This window comes from Miniopterus schreibersii, assembly GCF_964146895.1.
Source record: "Miniopterus schreibersii genome assembly, chromosome: 3".
Classification (NCBI taxonomy): Eukaryota; Metazoa; Chordata; class Mammalia; order Chiroptera; family Miniopteridae; genus Miniopterus; species Miniopterus schreibersii.
The window spans coordinates 8,892,552-8,913,160 of NC_138103.1; the positions used below are offsets into that span (position 1 = coordinate 8,892,552).

The window sequence follows — 20,609 nt, forward strand, 5'->3', positions numbered from 1 at the left end:
ATCTGGTGTACAGTGGCATGAGGTTCTCTTCTCAGGAAGGGATTGGGGAGAACACCCACGTTGATTTCCTGGTTTCCATGTGGATGTTTCTCCACTTTTCCAAGCATTTGCTCACCTGTCAGCAACCTCCTCCCCTGGAACACTTTGCACCGACACTGGTGCCTCCTTACAAACAGTGTGAAGATCCTGAATGCCACCCCCAGCAGCATCCTAGAGGGCCTACCACAGACCTTAGAATCCCTAGAAAACCTTGGAACAAGTCAGGAGGAGGGAGAAAATGCCTCAAACTCCCAGAGAAGCCCTGTAAACACCCCATGTCCAGAGGTGAGCTAGGAATTGCACTGAAATCTGTCAAGAGGAGGAAGAGAAAGGTTTGTGCCTGTTTGTAAAGTACAGTTTTGTTTTTTGTTTTGTTTTGCTTGTCAAGTAGTTTTAAGACATGACTAGCAGAGTAGAGCTTTGGGCCCTAAAACATTACTAAGCTTGTACTTCTTTTTGTAGGGCAGCTAATGGTTTGATCTGGAAACACTGTAGGAAAAACACTGCCTCCATGTGAAGCTTATCCAGCCCCTCACACAGCTGTGGGCCAGAAGGGAGAGCCAAGCCCTGTCTGCAACAAGAGATACACGCATGCTCCCGCTAGAGCCCCAGTCCTGAAGTGATGACTGTGCATGAGGCTCCACACCGACCTAAATTATGCTCTTATCTTTCACACCCCAGACAGAAATGTGTACAAGCTTATTCCACTACCCTCAGATCTTGGCATCTGAGAAAGAATTTCAGTTCCTAACCTTGGGCTAATAACTGAAACATGCTTTGGTCACCCGTCTTCCTGCCCTAGGCCACAGACCTTCAAAGCCAGCCCTGTACCCTCTGGTCCCTTTGGTCTCATGCAGCCAGGATTCCTACTACACACAGTGGCACACTGAACCCAATCCAAGAGGTCTGGGTGGGCTCCAAAAGGCCCACCTTGAGATTTCAATTGAAAGTTTATATGTAGGTATACTTTATGGAAATAGAGACTAAAACTCCCAAGATATTCGTGGAGGTGTGGGCCCATATCTGCTCTGGACAGGCAGCAATGTGAGGCAGTGAGGAGCAGGCATAGAGTCCCCAGCACACCTAATACCACCTGCCCAGCCAGGCCCTGGACTGTCTCCCAGGCCCCACCAAAATCCCTGTTAACTATGGAGAACCAGTCAACAAATACTTCTTCAAGCCCCACGGAATCCACATTGACGTGACTCCTATTTATTCCTCCTTTCAACCACTAACGGACGAGCTGTGCTTCTCCACATGCTGAGCACAAGTGAAGGGATGTCCGAGACCCTATGGGAGACACAAGCTGACCATCATGCAAATGAGTGGGATGCTGTCACTGAGGTCGCCAAATTCTACAAGGAGACACAGGTGCTAGAACAGTTAGGGGGCCTCCGGAGAGACTCACACTGCTGGCCTACATTCACAGACACTTAGGTCCCAGTCAACTCAGCCATACCCACAACCCTGGATTTTAATTAAAACATCAAACCCAGAAAAATTCCTTTGAAAAGTCCCACCCCAATCTCCACCACTAAGTCTCATAGCTTCCTGCCTCATTTCTGCTCTGAGAAAACCTTTCCAAGAGATCTGTCAGGAAGTTGCCAGCCATCTGTGTTCTATGCTGCCTGATCAGTAATGGAAACTCAGTCTCCCTTTCTTAGCTCCAAGGTGCAGTCCATCCTGCAGATGCGGTGGCAGGCCAGGCCCTCAAGGCCAACATGGACCTGGTAGGACATGGTCAGAGGGAAGGCCACAGGCCACAAGCCACAGGCCACAGGCCAGGGAGGCTCCTGGGTGGTCGCAGAGCCATTGCTGTTGCCAGGTTGGGACAGATACAGGGGTGGACACAACTGCCCCTGCCTTCCCTAGGGTCAGTCCCAAAACCAGGACTGGTCAGGGTGGGGACCAGGAAGTGGGTGGGCTGGGGGTTCAGCTAGAGGAAATTTGATCCTGGGCACTAACACAACAGAATGCCTGGGTTAGAGGATGGAAGCTAAATGCTGGACAGTAGATTCTGGGAGCTGTTTTTGCCTAAAACCAATTCCTGTCCTTCTTCAAACAGATGCCCACTAGGGGGCACTGGCTGACTCAGGCTGTGAGCTGCAGCAGGCCCTCAGACATACAATCCAGGATCTCATCCCTCCAGCTTTCCAGTGCAGTTCACACTTAAGATATCAGTCCATTCTTTCTTTACGAATATAAAGTCTGTTTCTAGTTTTCTTTTTATTTTAATTCCAGGTTAGACTGAATTTTGCTGTTGTCTAATCCTAGTTGAGACTGCTTCTTGGCCTTTTGGCTAAGATAAAGTGTAATCCTAGTTGAGGCATGCAAATTCCCAAAGTAAGGCAACAGCAGTTTCCAAGGGAGAGATTTTTTTTTTTTATGGTTTTTAAAATTTGATTTTCGAGAGAGAGGAAGGGAGAGGGAGAGAGAGAAACGTTGGTAAGAGAGAAATATTGATCGGCTGCATGGGACAACGCTCAACCAACTGAGCCACATCGGCCAGGCCCAAAAAAGGGATTTCTGATACCAGTTAATTCAAGACCAGAGGGCAACAATTCTTTTAACACAGAGATGACTTCAATGTGATCATGTGGGTCAGAATGCAGGACCAAAGAGCCCATTCTGGGTCAAGTTCTCACTAAGCAAGGTCTGTTTCAGGCTGCCCTGATGTTCTCGTAACACCCAGAAGCCACACCCAGAGGTCACCAAAATAAAGACAAAGGAAACATAAGCTGCCTTACAAAGGGCAACTCTCTCCCTCCTTTATAAAGGCATCTACATCCCCCAACAAAAAAACAAACCAGAGATCTGAGCAGAGAGCGAAAAGAAAAGAAAAGAAAAGAAAGAAAAGAAAAGAAAGAAAAGAAAAGAAAAGAAAAGAAAAGAAAAGAAAAGAAAAGAAAAGAAAAGAAAAGAAAAGAAAAGAAAAGAGAAAAGAAGGATGGCTTAAACATGTGAAGACATGTATAAGCTGCACTGAAATACCATGCTGATACTGGTTAAAACCAAAAAGCTCACCAAAACCCTGTGTTGACAGGGAAATACATTTTACCTATTCAGCCTAGCAATTTCACTTTTAGGAATTTATGTTATGGATATATGGGTACACATGCAAAATAACACGTGAATATGATTGAGCAGCATGTCTTACAGCAGCAGAAGGTGAAACCAATTAAATGTCCAAGGAAGGGGGCTGGCTACTACGCAGCAAAAAAAAGATAAGTTATACTGTTAAATTGAGAAGGGAACAGGCTAACTGGATGTACAGCGTGCTACCACTATGTAAACGGGAGAAAGTGGGTCAGTATTTGACTGTATGCACCTTAAAGCCATCTGTGAGGAAGGATACATGACATGTGGCTGCCTGCTGAAATGCATCCTGCCCCCAGGATGAGAACCCACCTGGTGGGAGTGCAGCAGGAGAGAAACTAAACACTCTAGTTTTCAGACTTGATGAATATGTGATGTTTTCAAAAAATCAAGTTTCAAAAAAAAGAACAAAAATTATCAAAATGTTCAGTGATTGCCCGGCTGGTGTTGCTCAGTGGTTGACTGTCGACCCATGAACCAAGAGGTCACAGGTTTGATTCCAGGTCAGGGCACATGCCCAGGTTATGCCCCTCCAGTGGAGGGCATGCAGGAGGCAGCCAATCACTGATGTTTCTCACTCATCATTGATGTTTCTATCTCTTTCCCTCTCCCTTTCTCTGTCTCTAAATAGCAATAAAAACATTTTTTTAAATGTTCATAGTGATTATCACTGGGTATGAAGTTATAGATGACTTTTACTTCCTTTATACTTTTCTGTATTTCCTAAATATCTATAATGTTAGTAAAATCAGAAAAAATTAACATGAAAGAGGGAAAGGATCCTGGACAAACCACTGTCTCTGGGCTTAGATGGTACATTGTGTCACTGGCCACAGTTCTTAGGTAGGACCATCTCCAGTGGGGAGAAGAGTCCACTGGAATGCAGTGGAGCCTGGGAAGGCCAGGAAGGAGCACTGAGCTGCATGCACTTGCGAAGGAGAATGTGGAAAAGTCAGAGAATGAGGGAGGAAGAGAGGCAGAGAGAGGCGATGGAAATGGAAGGCACTGAAGGAGCCTGCGCCTACATGCTGTCTGCCTCGTGCGAGGTGGTACCCTGTGAACCAAACCAACGGGCCAGGTGCAGGGCAGGAAAGGCAAAACTGCCAGGTGGGCTGTGACTTGGGCACCAGCCCCCACCAAGCCCCCATCCCCCACTGCAGACCCAGGGCCAGAGCCACAAGGACACCCTTTAAAAAGAAAATAAGTTCTTTGCTTGTCCACGTTTAAGAGAGTAGGTGCTGAGCCACAAATATAATCAGAATAACTGTGAGGTTTCCACTATGTCTCCAACACCTGCTGAACTCACTAGTGTCCCAAATCCCAAGTCCCCCAGGGCAGGGAGGAACATGGCCAACCCCAGCTCCATCCTCTGAGCCTGTTTCCTCATGTGTGAAATGGTGACAGTGACACCCACCTAATGAAGGTGGACCCAGAACTTGGCATTGTGTCAAGCTCAGTAAAATCACCTTGCACTTGAGGACTCAAAAGCACCTTCAGGCTCTCATGCAAAACTTCAGGTTCATTTTCTGGCTTAAGAGAAATCTGGAGGTGACTGTTCCAACCGGGCACACACCAAAGGGGGTTGGCACTTCCTGCCCTCTCTCATCCCCATTTCAGTGGCGCAACAGAAGAACAGCACCCAGCAGAGGGAGTCCCATCTTCAGACACTGCTCAGGCAACAAGGCCCACGGGAAGGAAGCGCAGGGAGCATGTGCTGCTCACCACTCTTACCTGTCATAAGCTTCCTTGAGGTCCCTGGCGAGCTTGCACTTGGGCAGGATGTGATGGAACGGGGACTGAGGACCATCATTTGCTGTAAGAATTGTGACACAGAAGGATTTAGAATCTCCAAAGCAAGGAAACACAAGCTGAAATAGAAAATAACTTTAAAAACAAGTTTAACTTAAAGGATTTTAAGTAACATTAAACCAAACATCAGGATATTCACAACTGCTTTTTTTTAAAATAGTTTATTGATTTTTGGAGAGAGAGGGAGGGAGAGAGAGAGAGAGAGAATCATCAATGTGAGAGTGCACATCAATTGGCTGCCTCCTGCACTCCCTCTACCAGGGATTGAGCCCGCAACCTTTTAATGCACAAGAAGATACCCAACCAACCGAGCCACACTGGCCAGCGCTCACAACTGCTTCTAATAAAATTTTTGCATCCAGTTGAAGTAAAATTATACTTAGGCTGATTTGTTCAACTGTCTTTATATGAATATTTGTATTTAAACTTCAGCACTGGCCCCACCTGATCCTGTAGTCACAGACATCACAGGAACAAACCATTTCACTGGCTGCTCCTGAAGACTACCTCAGACCACCAGAGCCATCTTCTGCCTCAGTGATCATGCAATTCCATGCCCCATCCCACTCTTTCCCCTATGTTTATGTAATTTATTTTTATGACTGAAAGTCTTTTCCATTAATCCTTTCTCATAAATGTCTAACAAAAATATACATACTAAATTGAATTTTTTTTAATTCCTATGATAAAGTCTAAAGAAAATGTTTTAAAAAATAAAACTTCATTGTTAAACATGAAAAGTAAATTTTTACTGAAAATGCACCTGAGTGGGAGAGTTCATGCATGGTGATCACTACTTTCATTTATTGCTAAAATTAGACTGGGTTCACCTTCAAATGTGCTCCTGGTTTTCTCTTGTTAGAGGTGCTGACCTGAGAAGATGGAGGTGGAGGTTTGTTACAGGGAGGTGTCTCTCTGCACTTTGAAATGTTGACAGTATGCAAAAAAACACATAATAATGTATCTATCAGCACAAATTATTTTCAATAACTTTTTAGTTGATAACTCCAATCATAGGTCCTCCTTCAATTTAGCTGAAAGCAAAAAACTAGAAAGCATCCACCCTGCCAGCTCAATATTCCCACTGCCCCTTCCACATGTCCTCTAACCCTAGTTCCTACAGCACCAGGGCCAGCAGGGCTAAGAAATCAATTTATTTATTTATTTATTTTATTTTATTTTTTAAAAGGGAGGTTGAGCCTGGCGGGGTGTAGCTCAGCAGTTGAGCATCGACCTAGAATCCAGGTGATCGGAGTTCGATTCCCGGTCAGGGTACATGCCCGGGTTGCGGGCTAGGCAGCCAATCAATGACTCTCTCATCATTAATGTTTCTATCTCTCTCTCCCCCTCTCCTTTCCTCTCTGAAATCAATAAAAATAAATAAATAAACAAACAAACAAATAAATGGGAGGTTGATGCAAGATAAGCTATTTTTATTATGATGATGTCTTTTTTTCTTTTTCTTTTTCTTTTTTTATCTTTATTTATTTCAGAGAGAGGAAGGGAGAGGGAGAGAGAGAGAAAGAAACATCAACGATGCCCCGCCGGGCGTGGCTCAGCGGTTGAGTGTCGACCTGGGATCCAGGAGATCCCGGTTTGATTCCCAGTCAGGGCAAGCACCTGGGTTGCGGGCCTGATCCCCAGTTGGGGGCATGCAGGAGGCAGCTGAACAATGACTCTCTCATCATTGATGTTTCTATCTCTCTCTCCCTCTCCTTTCCTCTCTCTGGAATCAATAAAGATATATTTTAAAAAAAGAAAGAAACAACATCAACGATAAGAGAGTCACTGACTGGCTGCCTCCTGCATGCCCCTCACTGGGGATCGTGCCGCAACCGGGGCATGTGCCATGACCGGGAATGGAACCTCAATCTCCTGGATCATAGGTGGATGCTCAACCACTGAGCCACGCTAGCAGGGCTAAGAAATCAATTTTAACACATCAGTTCAGGAAAGGGGGTCTATGGCTATGCCCCTGAGGAGTCCTCCTTTGCATTCAGGGGCATGCTCAGTTCAGGGTGAAGATTGTGGAACCTCTAAGAACCTCAGTTTTCGTATCTACAAAACTAGATCAGTGTCCTGCCTAGAAACACTGCCTGCTCTTTGGTTTGGGGTAGGACAGACTCCAGCTGCACTCACCATCAGCCACAGCAGAAACCTCGTCCTGCAGCGCGAGGATCAGCTTGGCCTCCCGAGTGAGGTACTGGCAGCGGCGCTCCTCATGCTGTAGCACAGTAGCAATACGTCGGGAAAGGTTGTGCAGGCAGTTGATCACCGAGGGGTCTGCGTTGGCCTGTGGGAGGCCACACAAGATTCAAATGCAGCATACGTATTCAGAAAGTACACATACAAAGCAAAAACCCAAACCATAAAAGAATCCTTCTCTACTCCTTTTCCCCAGGTCCCTCTCCAAGTACCACCAATTTCCTATGTCCCCTCTAGGGGCCATCCACAAACACCAGTCCACTCAGCATCCTATCTTGGGGACTGATGCCTGGATGGCAGCACAGAGATCACTCTGTGGGGTCACCCAGTGAGGGGGATGGGGAACCAGGCATTTCTAACACATAGAGAAAGGCTCCCACACTGCAGGGCACCACACCAGGGCCATCCAAGAAGGCAGGGCACAGATCAGGCATCCACTCTCGGCCTGGCAGAGGCAGCCAGTGGGGCAGTGGAAGGTACAGATCTCTCCAACCACCTGCTGTTTGACCCTGGGTCACAGGCTCCCATCTGAGAAAGGACAAGAGTGGCACCCCCCTCACCAATGAGTCAGAAATGTCAAGTGCTTAGAACAGAGCCTACCTAGAGCAAAATCCCTGGCAGTGTTTGTGGCCACCAGTGTACTGCCGACTGCTGGTAGACAGACTGGCTATGGGAGAATTCAGTCACACAGACCCTCTAATAGGGACACACAGTATAATAAACAGGAGCACCAGGCTAATTGTTCACTGAACATTTTCTGTCCTCAAGTTTAAGTAGCTCTTCCCAGCAGAAATGACCCTGGCTAACAGAAGCCAGCAGGCTCCAGCCACTCCCCTCCCCGAGCTCCCTCCACACCTATGTTAACTCTGAAAACTATCTGGGGCTGCAGTCGGGCCAGGACAAGGGTGGAGCAGGTGGCTGTGGGGTCTGTGAAGATGCTTCTTGGAGCAGATAACTGGCAAACCATGACTCAGTGCTTCTGGAGGCCCAGAGGGCAGCTGAGTCATCTTATAGGGTGGAGGTGGGAAAAGGAAGGAGGACGAATGGTGCTGCTGATTAGAACCTCTGGTGCCGCCTCCCTCTCCTCCATCTGTCAGAGGGCGCAGCCCATGAAGTGTCCACAGTAGACACCTTTATCACCTGAAGTTGGAAAGATTTTCGAAACTAGCAGATCTCATGCTTACAAACAGAACTCACACCTGGCAGCATACGCTGTGCTAAGGAGAGAACCAAAGGTTGTTCCCATGTTATGCCCACCACCAGGCAGCAGCCCTGCCCCTTCATGTCAAGGGCATCCCCTCAACAGTGTTCCAGGCAAGGTTACAAAACTGTAGGGTCTGGGATATAGGGTACACACAATTGCCTCTAAACACTTTCAGAAGAATCTGTGTGAAAATACTCCCACAGCAAAGCAGAGGTAGGAGAATGATCCTGGGCACATGATTATTCCCTTGAAGAAGTAATCAAGTCATACCTGAGAACCCGACCCTCTGCTAGAGGTCCCACTGGCTGGGGCATGACAATGTTGTCACATGCTCAGGGCCTATGACAACATTCCCAGATATGCAAGGTGGTGCTTACCCAGGCAAGGTCCAATGACCAGCACCGATGGAGTGTGCCAGGGTGTCCTGTTTGGCTGCACAGGCCAGGCACTGTTCAAGGTGCCTGCAGAGCCTGAGGCTGTGTGGCCACAGGGAGAGCTACCACCTAGGACGTGCCAGCCCTGAGTGGGAGCTCTTAGAAATGCCACACTTTCCCCGTACATGATGTGAGGCAGCATAAAGTTTAGCATCGCCTGTGAGACTTTCTTGTCCCCAGAACTCAAACCCAAATGTAATCAGACATTCAGAGCTAACATCCAGTTTGCAGGAAATACAAGGACAGAGAGCAAGTCTGACTGTCTGCACAATGAGATGAGAGCAAACATAGAACATTTGATGGGACAAAGGGAGGAGAGAGTCCTAAGCTGGCAGACATCCAGAGACACACCACATGCTTGTGTGGGCTGGGTCTTCATCCTGGTTCAGACAGGCCAACTGGAAAAAATGCTGTGGCAATTGGGGAAACTTTCAGTGGACCATGTACTAGTTGATACCAACTTATTGCAAATTTTGTCAGGTGTGAAAAGGGTATTCTGGTATAAAATAAATGTCCATATTTTTATAGAGGTCCGTTCTGAAGTATGTAGGAGTGAACAGACATGAGGTCTCAGACGTGTCTTGAAATACTTAAGTGACAAGGTGGGGGAGTGTAGATGGAGCTAAGGTGCAAAGGTGATAGTTGTGGGATCTCAGAGACAGGTGTATAGGTATATCAAACTATTGTCACTATTTAGGGGTTTAAAACTTTTCAAAATAAAAAAAAGCACACATTTTTGTATGACTACTGAAAAGAAAAGAAAAAACTTGTCTACCCTAAAACACCAACTCTAAACATTATTTAAAATTCCTTCTACTCTTCAACATTGCGGCCCATGCGCTCTGAAGTCCTATACTGTCTTTGGTCATCTATTCTCCTCCAGGTTCTGGTATCATCCCCATTTCTCCTCTTTAATGGCCACAAACATGCCAGTGTATAATAACCACCACTTTTCTAATCATTTTTCAAGTACTGGATACCAGAATTATTTCCAGCCTAATTACTATAGAAGTCCTTACACAAGTTAAAATATGCGCTTGTTGACTACTATACATTCTGCTATCACATTCTGCCCAGAGATGAGGGCCTGCCTGCAACATCTGGGGTGGGGCTGTGGCTGCTCCTCACTGCCCATCCCACAGGGGCTATCAGGGCTGACAGGTGGACGGCACTCGTCATGGTTTTGTTTGCTTGTTTTTTTACTTAATTTGAGTTCTCTTTGGGGATGTTTTTGTATTATGCAATTATGTAAGTAATACAAGGATACTGTGAAGATGCACACACTATGGAAGTGTATAAAGTGGGAAGAAAGACCTCTTGGAACCTCATGCCCCACCACTAACAAATCACTTTGTTCTAACTTGTAGTTCCTTATTTGTCAACAAGGTATGCCAGTTTTAAAAATTAAGCTCCATTCTGGTGGAGCTTTTCTCGAGTATTATTTTGATTTCGAACCATTCAGAGTGAGACCTGTAGTCTCCACACCAAAAAAGACACTATGGAAAAAAACACCTTGAGACTTAGAATGGCATCTAATTTTACAGGTTCCCTTTCTATTCAGTCTCACTTCTGCCACTCTGAAAGTCTTCAGAGCATACCCTGTTCCTTGTCACCGAAATCCAGTCACTTTCTCACTCATATTTCTGCACAAAAGGCATCAGGCAGATCATGTGCCCAGCCAGAAAGAACTACTGCATCCTTTGGTAAAAACTGATACTCAAATATTTCAGTCATTATTTAACAGTCACTGAATAGAAATTTCCTAGGTATTCCAAAGTCCCTTCAAAATAAAAGACAGTCCTTCCCCAGGAGTGCTTTTCATGTTTATTTGGATCCTTTATATTTTGACAGCTTTACTGAAAAGGAATTTCCTATAACTATTAAAAACACAACTTTAAACAACACTGAGAACTGCCTTAAAAACAATTAGGTTTAATTATTTAAAAAATGGAAAATAGCTCTTTCCCTGCCGCCGTGGAATTATGTGGAGGCAGAGGCCTGGGTGCGCTCAAGATTCGGCTCTACCCATAACCCACCGCCATGGCCGAGGAAGGCATCGCTGCTGGAGGTGTAATGGATGTTAATATTGCTTTACAAGAGGTACTGAAGACCGCCCTCATCCACGATGGCCTAGCGCGCGGAACTCAAGAAGCTGCCAAAGCCTTAGACAAGCGCCAAACCCACCTTTGTGTGCTAGCATCCACCTGTGATGAGCCTATGCACATCAAGTTGGTGGAGGCCCTTTGTGCTGAACACCAAATCAACCTAATTAAAGCTGACAACAATGAGAAACTGGGGGAATGGGTAGGCCTCTGTAAAACTGACAGAGGGAAAACCCCGTAAAGTGGCTGGCTGCAGTTGTGTGACGGTTAAGGACTATGGGAAAGAGTCTCAGGCAAAGGATGTCATCGAAGAGCACTTCAAGTGCAAGAAATGAATGAATAAACTTGGCTTTTTTGTTTCTAAAAAAAAAAAAGGAAAATAACAAGTGTTGTCAGAATGTAAAGAAATTGGAACCCTAGGGCATTGCTGGTAGGAACATAAAATGGAGCAGCCGCTATGGAGAACAGTCTGGCAGTTCCTCAAATGGTTAAGCACAGAGTTAGCATATGACCCAGCAATTCCACTCCTAGGTATATACCCACGGGAAATGAGAACATGTGTCTACACAAAAATTTGTATACAAATATCCTTAACAGCACTGTTCATAATGGCCTAAAGGTGAAAACCCAAATGTTCATCAACAGATGAATGGATAAACACAGTGTGGTCTATCCATATGACAGAACACAATTTGACCATAAAAAGGAATAAAGTACTGACAGACATAACAAGGGATAATGTCAAAACCACTGTGCTCAGTGAAAGAAGCCAGATACTAAAGGCTACATATTGTAGGATCCCATTCATATGAAACATGCAGAACAGGTAAATCCACAGAGAGAGAAAACAGACTGGTGGTATCTAGGGGCTGGGAGGGGGCAGGGGAGAGAAAGGGGGTAACTGAGCTCCTTTTAGGATAATGGAGACATTCTGAAACTAGATAATGGTGATGGTTACACAATAGTGTTACCAGATGCCACCAAACTGTATATTTTAAAATAGTTAAAAGGGCAAATTTTATGTTATGTGTATTCTTTTTTAAAAAAAAAAAAAAAGAGAGGAAAAGAGTGAGTAGACAGTGCCATGCCCACTGCAGTCTAAGCTCTGAGTCAATGACACACTAATCAGAAATGAGCTGCTGTTACTCCCCTGACACTCCTCCCTGATCTGCCCATGCTCTTCAGCTATTTATAAACACTCACCCTCAGTGCAAATACCACATTAAAAAGAATCATGGTGGGAGCTTCCCTCTTCGGGGATGGGTCTGTTTTGGAGACCTGTAAAAGAGGCATAATTCTAATGAATGAGAGCCACCACATCCCAAGGAGAGCTGTCTAGAGCGATTCTACTCTAGGCATGGGAAAGGTTCCAGAATATAGCAGAACCAAAACAAAACAGCCCCAGGTCTTGGAGGAGTGATTAGCGCCTTTGCATGAGCTAGTGGTGGTACCACGGACAGATGGTCACCACTGAGATACGAATAGGAAGGTCAGTGCTATGACCCAGTGTGATGAGGCTGCTCCAGTCAATGGAAGTGAGCTGAAGTACCCAGAGGAGACAAGATGGAGAGGGGCCCAAGGAGATGGAGTGTTCTTTGCCCAACTCCACACACACACACCCCCACCATCCCCAGTGTCCACCTGAGTTCTCCAGGTTATCTCTGCCAGGTATGGTAAGTACTCAGGATGATTAAGAGACAGGACAAGGCTGAGAGCCAGCAGAGACAGGGCTGCTGCTCTGGCATCCAGCCAACATTGTCAAAAACAAGCTGATTACAAGTGCTGCCACCAGGGGGCATAAGAGGCCAGGGCTCTAGCTCTCCCTCGGGCATCCAACTGGCTCATCACCATTCTCCCGGTCACTCCAGTTTCACAAGTCCATGACAGCTGACAGGCTGCCAAATCTCCCCTCCATCACCCACAGGTCAGAATCAGGGACTAACCCTCACCTGCAGGGGTTTCGGTGAGGAGGGAGGGTGCTGTACATGGGGTCAGGTGCACCCAGCCACAGCCTCATATCTTGGCACCTCCAACCACCTCAGCAGCTTTCTATGGGCTTGATCATGGAGAAGATTTGAGGACCACATCATAGACCCTCATATTTCTGGATCATTTAAATGGAGCTAAATTGTATAATGTCATATCAAAACCCATCAGAATCTGAGTGATGTTGTTGCTGATTCTGCCTGTATGCAAAGGACTGACTGGCAGTTTCTGGTGTGCAAATTCCCTTAGGTCACAGTGCATTCAATCTTGTTAAAACTACCCAGTACTGTAACAATTCATTCATCAGAGAATGCATATAAAGGGTTTAGCACAATAGTAAGAGCTAAATTAATAATAATATTGGCTATGATTTCACTTAATAAGAATTACTTGTACCACTTTACAAAAGCTGGAGACTGGGATGGAAGCTCTGGGGGCAAAGATGTCTGTCTCTTTCTCCAAGGGACCCTCAGGGCCTATGAGGACAAGCTGCTAATAGCAAGTAGTTGGTCAGGTCTGCCACACAGTAGTTGCATTTACCAGAGCCAGTGTCACCCACAGTTCCCTGAGGGCCATGCCCATCCTGGGAGAGCTTTATCTGCTCAGGAGGCGCTTACCTGCCCCAGCGCATGCTGTAGGAGTGTCGGGTGCCCAACAAAACGCACGTTATCGATCTTCAGTTCAAATTTTTGGCCACACATTTCAGACTTGGTTGCCAAAATTGTTGCCAGAATGACATCTGAAAACCTTAAAATTAAAGAGGTAGAGTGGAAATAAGTGAGCAAAGTGTCACAGCCCCACACCAGCTGCCCTCAGAGGGCAAGGGTCTCAGTATATGGCAGCTTTGTGCACCAAGTGGCTTGACCACTGATGACCTAGAAGCTTTTATCAGTTGCCTTCTGAAGCAATCCCCAAGATTTGAGACATAAAATCACCAAAATTACAAGGTAAAAGGCATGAGAAGCATAGACTTAAGGCACATGCTGTCAATTTCTTGGCATGCTCTATGAAATTCAGGAGAGAAACAAGTTGCAGTTTGCTTTTAAAGGGAAGAACAGCCGAAGCTGGCGCTGCCTTGAAGAGCTGCTCATTAAGGCTCACGGGGGAGGGGCGGCTACCACAAGATCCAGGTTTCCAGGCTTTACCCCTCAACCCCCAGGAACCCCCAACCCCTCAGTGCTATGTAAAGGGCAAGGGTTCAGTACTAATGGCAGCATGCTAATTACCTTCCTCAGTACAGCTTCCTGGCCCTTCCCTTATCCTGAACACTTACACCTTCCAGTTTTTATTAGGGAAGAAACTTTTAATATGTGCAGGATATGCAGACCCACTGATATGATATAAACATAGGATGCACAGGGCTGGATGCCACAGAGTGGGAATGGCTATGGTGTGTAAGTGAAAGCAGATTTGGATACGAGTTCACCCCTTTGCAAGGTGTATCTATACACTTATGTTTTCTTACTGGCAACCCTGTTCCTTCCTGCCCAGTGGGGGTCCAGATAAGGGAGAGTCACCACAGGGAGGAGAGTGCTGGAGGATACAGTGCAGACTCTTATCTCAGAGCCCAGGCTTGGGGGAGGGGGCGTTCCACTTTAGAAACACTGATGCACCATGTCTGAGCTGGAGCCAGAAGAGTAAGTCCTGTGCTCATTTCTCCACCTGGGGAAAGCATTTCTAGCATACAGGTTGGGAGGGAACATTGTGTTGGGAAAAGTGGCTCCAGATCCCCCAGGGCCATGCTCTGTCCCTGTGCACAAACTTCTATAGTCCTAGAGGCCTTCAAAGACAGACACTCCAGTGTGGGTCCCAGGCCTTTGCTGAGGAGCTACAGTGAATCAGGCACCATACCTGATGCTTTTCTCCTGAAGGACCTCATGTGGGGGAGGGGAACAGCTACCATACCTCTTCATTTTTTGAAGAAAAAAAGATGTGCTGCTATAAACTGCTGCTTCAGCTGAACTCTGAAATAAGAAATTACTCTGGGATAAAAGGATCTAGGAAGGGGGTCATTTGCTCTGGGCTCCTTACACATGGCAGGGGTCACCACCTAACGTAAGAGTGACTTGTGCCCTGGCCGGGTAGCTCAGTTGTTAAGAGCATCATCCTGATACACCAAGGTGGCGGGTTCCATCCCTGTCAGGGTACATACAAGAAGCAACCAATGAATGCATAAATAAATGGAAATCAGTTTCTCTCTCTCTCTCGCTCTCACTCTCTCTCTCCCTCTCCCCCCTTCCTTCCCTCCACCCATGCCTCCCTCCCTCTCCTTTCTCTCTCTAAAAATCAATTTTTTTTTACAAAAGTAACTCAGAGCCCGCCTGCAGCAAGAACCTTGATGATCAACCAGCACTCAGAAAAACTGCAAGACAAGCAGCTAGGGGGACTCTTTCCAAGTTTCTCTCCCACAGATGGGAGGGGAGACTAGAACTGCTAAGGCCTTGGGGAGGGAGGGTGTCACACTGGTTTCTAGCCTTTCCCAGGGCTGACATGGTCCTCTAGGCACCCTAGGTTGCTTTGTGGCTCCAAGGAAAAAAAGATGCAAAGGGTTTGCCTCTTGTACCATCAGGACTACACTAGGCCCTTTCAACACCAAGGTTGTGAGAGAGGTTGTCAGAGTCAGTCTGGGAAATGTGGGACTCACAGCTGAAGTCCTACTGTAGGTGTCTCTTCCCTAGAACACTGCTCTCTGGAATGATTAAATCAGAGATGGAAGATTCCAGTGTCTTAGACCAGAGGCATTATATGTTTACTTCAAAAACTCTAAATGGCTCACTCTGCCCTATAACTCCCATCTAAGGGACACGGTGATGGTGAGGGAGGGCTCAGGGTGATAAACCCAAACACTTCTGCCCTAACAACTGACCCAGTGCCAACATTTCACACCCTATCTGAACAAATAGCTCCTTCACTCTGCCACCCAGGGACACAGAGATAAGGTATAGAAAACAACATCCCACTATTGCAGAAAGTTCACTCTTTCCTGTGATATACAAATATCTCCATTAAAAACCTCTGCTCTGTCCTCAAGACCCACAGGTGAGCCTCAGCCCTGGCCCTCAGCCACCAGTCCAGGAACCTAGGTTAGTTTGGCTGTGGGATGGGTCCTGAGATTCAGAGGCAAGCACTGGTACTCTATTGAATATCTATAAATATCCAAATCTGAAAGCATTCTTCCACGAGTCAAATAAAAAGTGCTTCCTCTCAAGACCAGAGAGGCCAGGGTCTGCAGAAGCAGCCAACTGGAAAGCCATGTGCTGCTAAAGTTAAATGCTACACTACCCTACATGGCCATTCAGGGAGGGCCCTCTGGGGCAGCCAGCAGGATGGTGCTTGTCTGAGCAAGTCTGGCCCACAGAGAAATCCACTTGCCACTGCAATATTAAGACCTATGGTAAAAAAAACACTTAAGTGGCTTTATACTTTATATGTCTGCTGATATAACATATACAAAGACACAGAGTTATATCACGAGATTTGGAGGGTAGGGGATATAACTGTTGTAAATAGCAAATTGAAACAAAAACAAGTGACAATATTTGTTTGTTGTTTCCAAAGTTTTTTTTTAATTTATCTTTATTGTTGAAAGTATTACAGGTGTCCCATTTTTTCCCAATTGACCCCCTGTTGTTTCCAAAATTTACAAAAATCTTTCTCCCTTGTTTTGATGGTAAAAGGCCTGGTAAATTATATTGTACACAATAAAATAGCTGTTACAAAAAACTAACATTCCTGGAATAACTTAGAAATTTTAAAAAAAACAAAAACATTTAGAAAGATGAACCAGCCCAGTTAGAAAATAGGCCAAGACCTTCCATTTCTTCTGAGACATTCAAAAGCAGGGTTTGTTCCCTGGCTTGGCCAAAAAAAGGAGAGGGGCAGCATGGAAGGGAGCTCGACTCTGCCGCTCCCATTATGGGGGGCTCAAAGATGCTCTGTGTACCTCCAATGCCAAAAGGGGATGCCCTGTCAGGGGGACAGGAGGACCCTACCTTATTCACGCCCTCCTGGAGAAGTGCCAAATAAACTCCATGGATACATTTTGCCTCTAAAAGGCACATAAAACAGCATCTAAGCTCAAGAATTACACTTAACACCCAGCGCTTGGGAAGGAGGCCCCCACTAAACCCCTCTGAGAAATGAAGGCAAAAAGAAATAATCAAGGATCTCTCTAGGGGGGTAGTAAGCTAAGGAGACAAGAAATCCTGCTTCTGCTCACCTACCACCCTTATAGGGCCACTGGTGCCTGCCTGGAGGAGGGGGTCTGAGTGTATGCCTGGTCCCAGAAGTCTCCCTGGTACCAGCCAACCTTACCTAGGCCTCTTGGATATGAAATAGCTAAATACCTCCAAGTGGAGAAAGGGCAGGGGCTGTGGGGAGCCTAGGCACTCGTGGAGGATTGGGGCAGTGCGGTCCGAGCGAGAGCCTGTGTGCCTCATTAGTCATTCTTCAACATTGAGGGAAATCAGGAGTTAAGCACAATTATAAGAAAAGAAGGTAGCAGGAATCAAGACAGAAAGACGGTGGAGAAGTCTTGGTCTTACCCTGCAACCAATTGCTCATCGGTTGGAGGACATGGCTCGCTGAAATGGGAACAGGACCATCAAGACCAAACAAAAACACACTGATTTTAAAAATGAAAAGTTATAGTTGTCTTGTTAAAACAGTATTAAAGTCTAGCAGAAGTACCACCATTAAGCATTAACTGTTGAGGTCAAGGCTATGCAACTTACCAGACAAGAAAGGATGCGCACATTCCCCAAGTTGAAGACTTACCACACAGTTTTCTCACTAAAGCTCAAATTCTCTCATGTAAACAGAGACTGGACAAGAATTAGGGTCTGTTTCCAAAAGCAAGAGCAAGGCTGGAAAACCTGGGTGAGAGCCTAGCATCACACATATTGGCTACATGCCCGTGCACAAGTATTTAATCTGACAAAACATCTCAACAGGTTCAAATAAGATCCCCATAGGTAAAAGCCTTATGAAAGTCATAAAATGCTATTGAATATCTCAGCTCCAATTCTTAAGATGCTATGACCACCTGCAGAGCTGATCTGACTAAGCCTCTGCCCAGAATATGACTGTGGCCCCTTTAGCAACAGATGGTCATGGCAGATCTATATATACTTATGTTGGAAAATGTCTGAGACCTGTGCACTATCCGACCTGAGGTTTTTTAGAAAACATATTTTAAAAGAGTTCAAGTTCCTCTACAGAGGTCTGTGTCCTGGGACATGCTGCTTTCCGAGTTTCCTGGAAACAGAAAGTAGGCCTGAGCCCCACAGTGCAGACAGCATCGGAGGGGTGAGAGCCTGCCATGATGCCATGCCATGTCCACCAGGCTGCCCTGCTGAGACTGCTGCTCCCCACCGAGAAACACACATTGCTAAAGACCCTTGCAAGAGAAATACACAATAAGGAACTCTTTTTTTCAGTAGCTTCCAAACTTTAGCTTATCAGTTTGTAGAGTAGTAAAAGGGTAAGATGTCTTGCGGACTTTCCCAAGATCAGCCAGAAAGTCAGAAACTGGAGGTTCAAGTGCAACCCCTAGAACTTTATCTCCTACAGCTAGACAGGTCACAAAATCCCTTGACTTTCAAAAGAGAAGAAGCATATGGGGATTCCAAGTGTCAGACGTGTTCCATTTCCTTCCTGGGGGGTAGTGGTGACATGTTAAACTCCACAAGCATGTTTTATGGACCTGTGTCTGCCCACCTGAGGAAAGCAGAGCCACCAGCAAGTACTCTCACCTCAATGCAGATGTTCCCATGGCATCTAGACCTGGGAGGGAGAGGCAGAGGTGCCCTGGCACCTGCAGGCATCTTATAAAAGAGGCTCACTGTCTAAGAAACATGCTCAGATCATATACTGTAGAGCACAGAGTGAGCATTAGACCTGGAATCCTAAACCTGTGCTTGTCCCAGCATGCTGCCTTACAGGGACGTGCCAATGTGGATACCAGTGTGGGCTCAGCTGGGCCAGGAAAAGGGAAGAGAGGTACCCAAGCTTGGGGACAACACTGCTTGTTCACATTCTTGTGTATTGACCTCAAGTCCAGTAAGTAGGGGCATCTTTCTAACATATCTCAACAAATGTACTGCACAGGCAAAGCTGTCAAAAGAGGCCGTGGTGGAGCCCCATGTGAGCCCGGTATGGAGGACTTGCATGTTGTGTGCTAGTGTGCACTAAGGCTTACCTGGCTGAGGCCCCCATCCAGCACACAGAATGACTGTGCCTAAAAACCAGACCCACTGCTTCAGGAAAGGTAGCCAAGTCTGAGAAGGGCAGCAGTGTCACCTGATTCTGTGTCTCACAGTGCCAACAGAGAGATAAAGGGTAGAGACAGAAACCTTTCAAAGCTTTGGGAAGGTCTTTTGTATGATCTCTAAAGTCAAATGATTTCAGAGTGTTTTGAAATGAAGTCAACTCTTCCAAGCCACCAGCATCTCCTCTGAGGCAGCAGGCAGAACACTGCTAGAAATATGGAAAGGAAGCCCAAAATAGCCATCCACATCAGGAGGGACTGGGCCCACAACAGCCTTTCCAACAGATACCAGGCTTCCTTTCGTACCTCTCCTGATGGCTTTGTCCCTGCCAGTGTAGAGTAATTAAACCAGAAGTAGAATTAAGCATGAGCACCCTGGCCCTTAATACCCAACAAACAGGGACACTACAACTTTTCTGAACTTGAATTTCAAGCCTTAAAGACAACAGACAATATCTATTTTCTTCTCTCCCTTCTGAATTCTAGTAGGGCTTTTAAAAACTGACAGTTAATTCTTATACCCTGAAATAACATCATCTTGATGATTCACCTTATAAAACCAGCCTACTCTCTAAGCCAGTGTTGTCCAACAGAACTTTCTACAGTGACAGAAATATTCTAAATCTATACCATTCTAAATCTATACCATTCAATATAGCATACACTAGTCACATGTGGCCACTGAACACCTGAAATGTGGCGAGTGCAACTGAGGAAATAAATTTTCAAATTTATTTAATTTCAGTTCATTTCCACTTAAATGGCCACACTGGCAAGTAACTATAACACTGGGCAGCACAGCTCTGCACCCTCACTTCTCTAAGACAGGCCGTCACCACATTCACAAGTTACCCATGTGGCCTGTTAATATTGCTTCAATCTGGCAAACTGACAAGCAGGAACATCCAGAAGAAAAGTACCTTTGAGAAGGACAATGCAGGAGAACAGGGAATGGGTATGATGCACCTTCACTGCAGTGCTCCAGGAAGACGTCTGAGGTACGACAGGGTTCTCCCAGCTGCCAGGGGCAGAGCAGCGGCTAGGCAGGCCTATGTGACAAAATAAAGCTGGGGCCCTACGAGTATTAACCTGTATCTCTGAAAATGTGGGGGGTGGGGGTAGGATCATCAGATGCTATAATATGCTAACATTACCTAATGACATTACCTCACAGTCATTTTATTACAAGCTTCTGAAAATTAACTGTAGGGTTTACGTGCTCCTGGCCCTCCTAAAAAATACCTCCACACAGATCATTCCCAGAGCCTTTCTGAGGCTTCACATCTTGAGCTGAGCCCCACATCCACGGAGCTGGGAAGAAGAACAGCAGGCAGCTAGCCAACCCTACTCCAAACCAGTCTTTGGCACAGGAGGAGAAAGCTACCCACCAGTGTGCAGGGCAAAACTGTGTGCCTGTAACAAGAGTTTGTTCCAAGTTGCCACCTTTAAAGGACAAGACAACCACT

The 20,609-nt window shown here is 46.0% G+C and overlaps 1 protein-coding gene and 1 pseudogene across 5 annotated transcripts in view; one reads left to right on the forward strand and one right to left on the reverse strand.

Annotated features, from left to right (window-relative positions):
- The window catches only part of NPRL3 (NPR3 like, GATOR1 complex subunit), a 45,609-nt gene that overhangs the window by 13,809 nt on the left and 11,191 nt on the right, over positions 1-20,609 (reverse strand). The window contains exons 3-7 of one of the 4 annotated variants that reach the window (XM_081133774.1): positions 17,420-17,458; positions 13,493-13,622; positions 12,093-12,167; positions 7,084-7,237; positions 4,867-4,948 (exon numbers count right to left, since the gene is read on the reverse strand). In XM_081133774.1, coding sequence (XP_080989900.1) covers positions 4,867-4,948; positions 7,084-7,237; positions 12,093-12,167; positions 13,493-13,622; positions 17,420-17,458 — 480 coding nt within the window. Of the gene's footprint in view, positions 1-4,866; positions 4,949-7,083; positions 7,238-12,092; positions 12,168-13,492; positions 13,623-17,419; positions 17,459-20,063; positions 20,193-20,609 lie in introns of all 4 variants that reach the window. The other 3 variants (XM_081133777.1, XM_081133775.1, XM_081133776.1) reach the window with 3 other exon arrangements.
- LOC308555457 (small ribosomal subunit protein eS12 pseudogene) lies at positions 10,763-11,231 on the forward strand (annotated as a pseudogene). The gene has a single exon. The product of its transcript is annotated as a small ribosomal subunit protein eS12 pseudogene (transcript).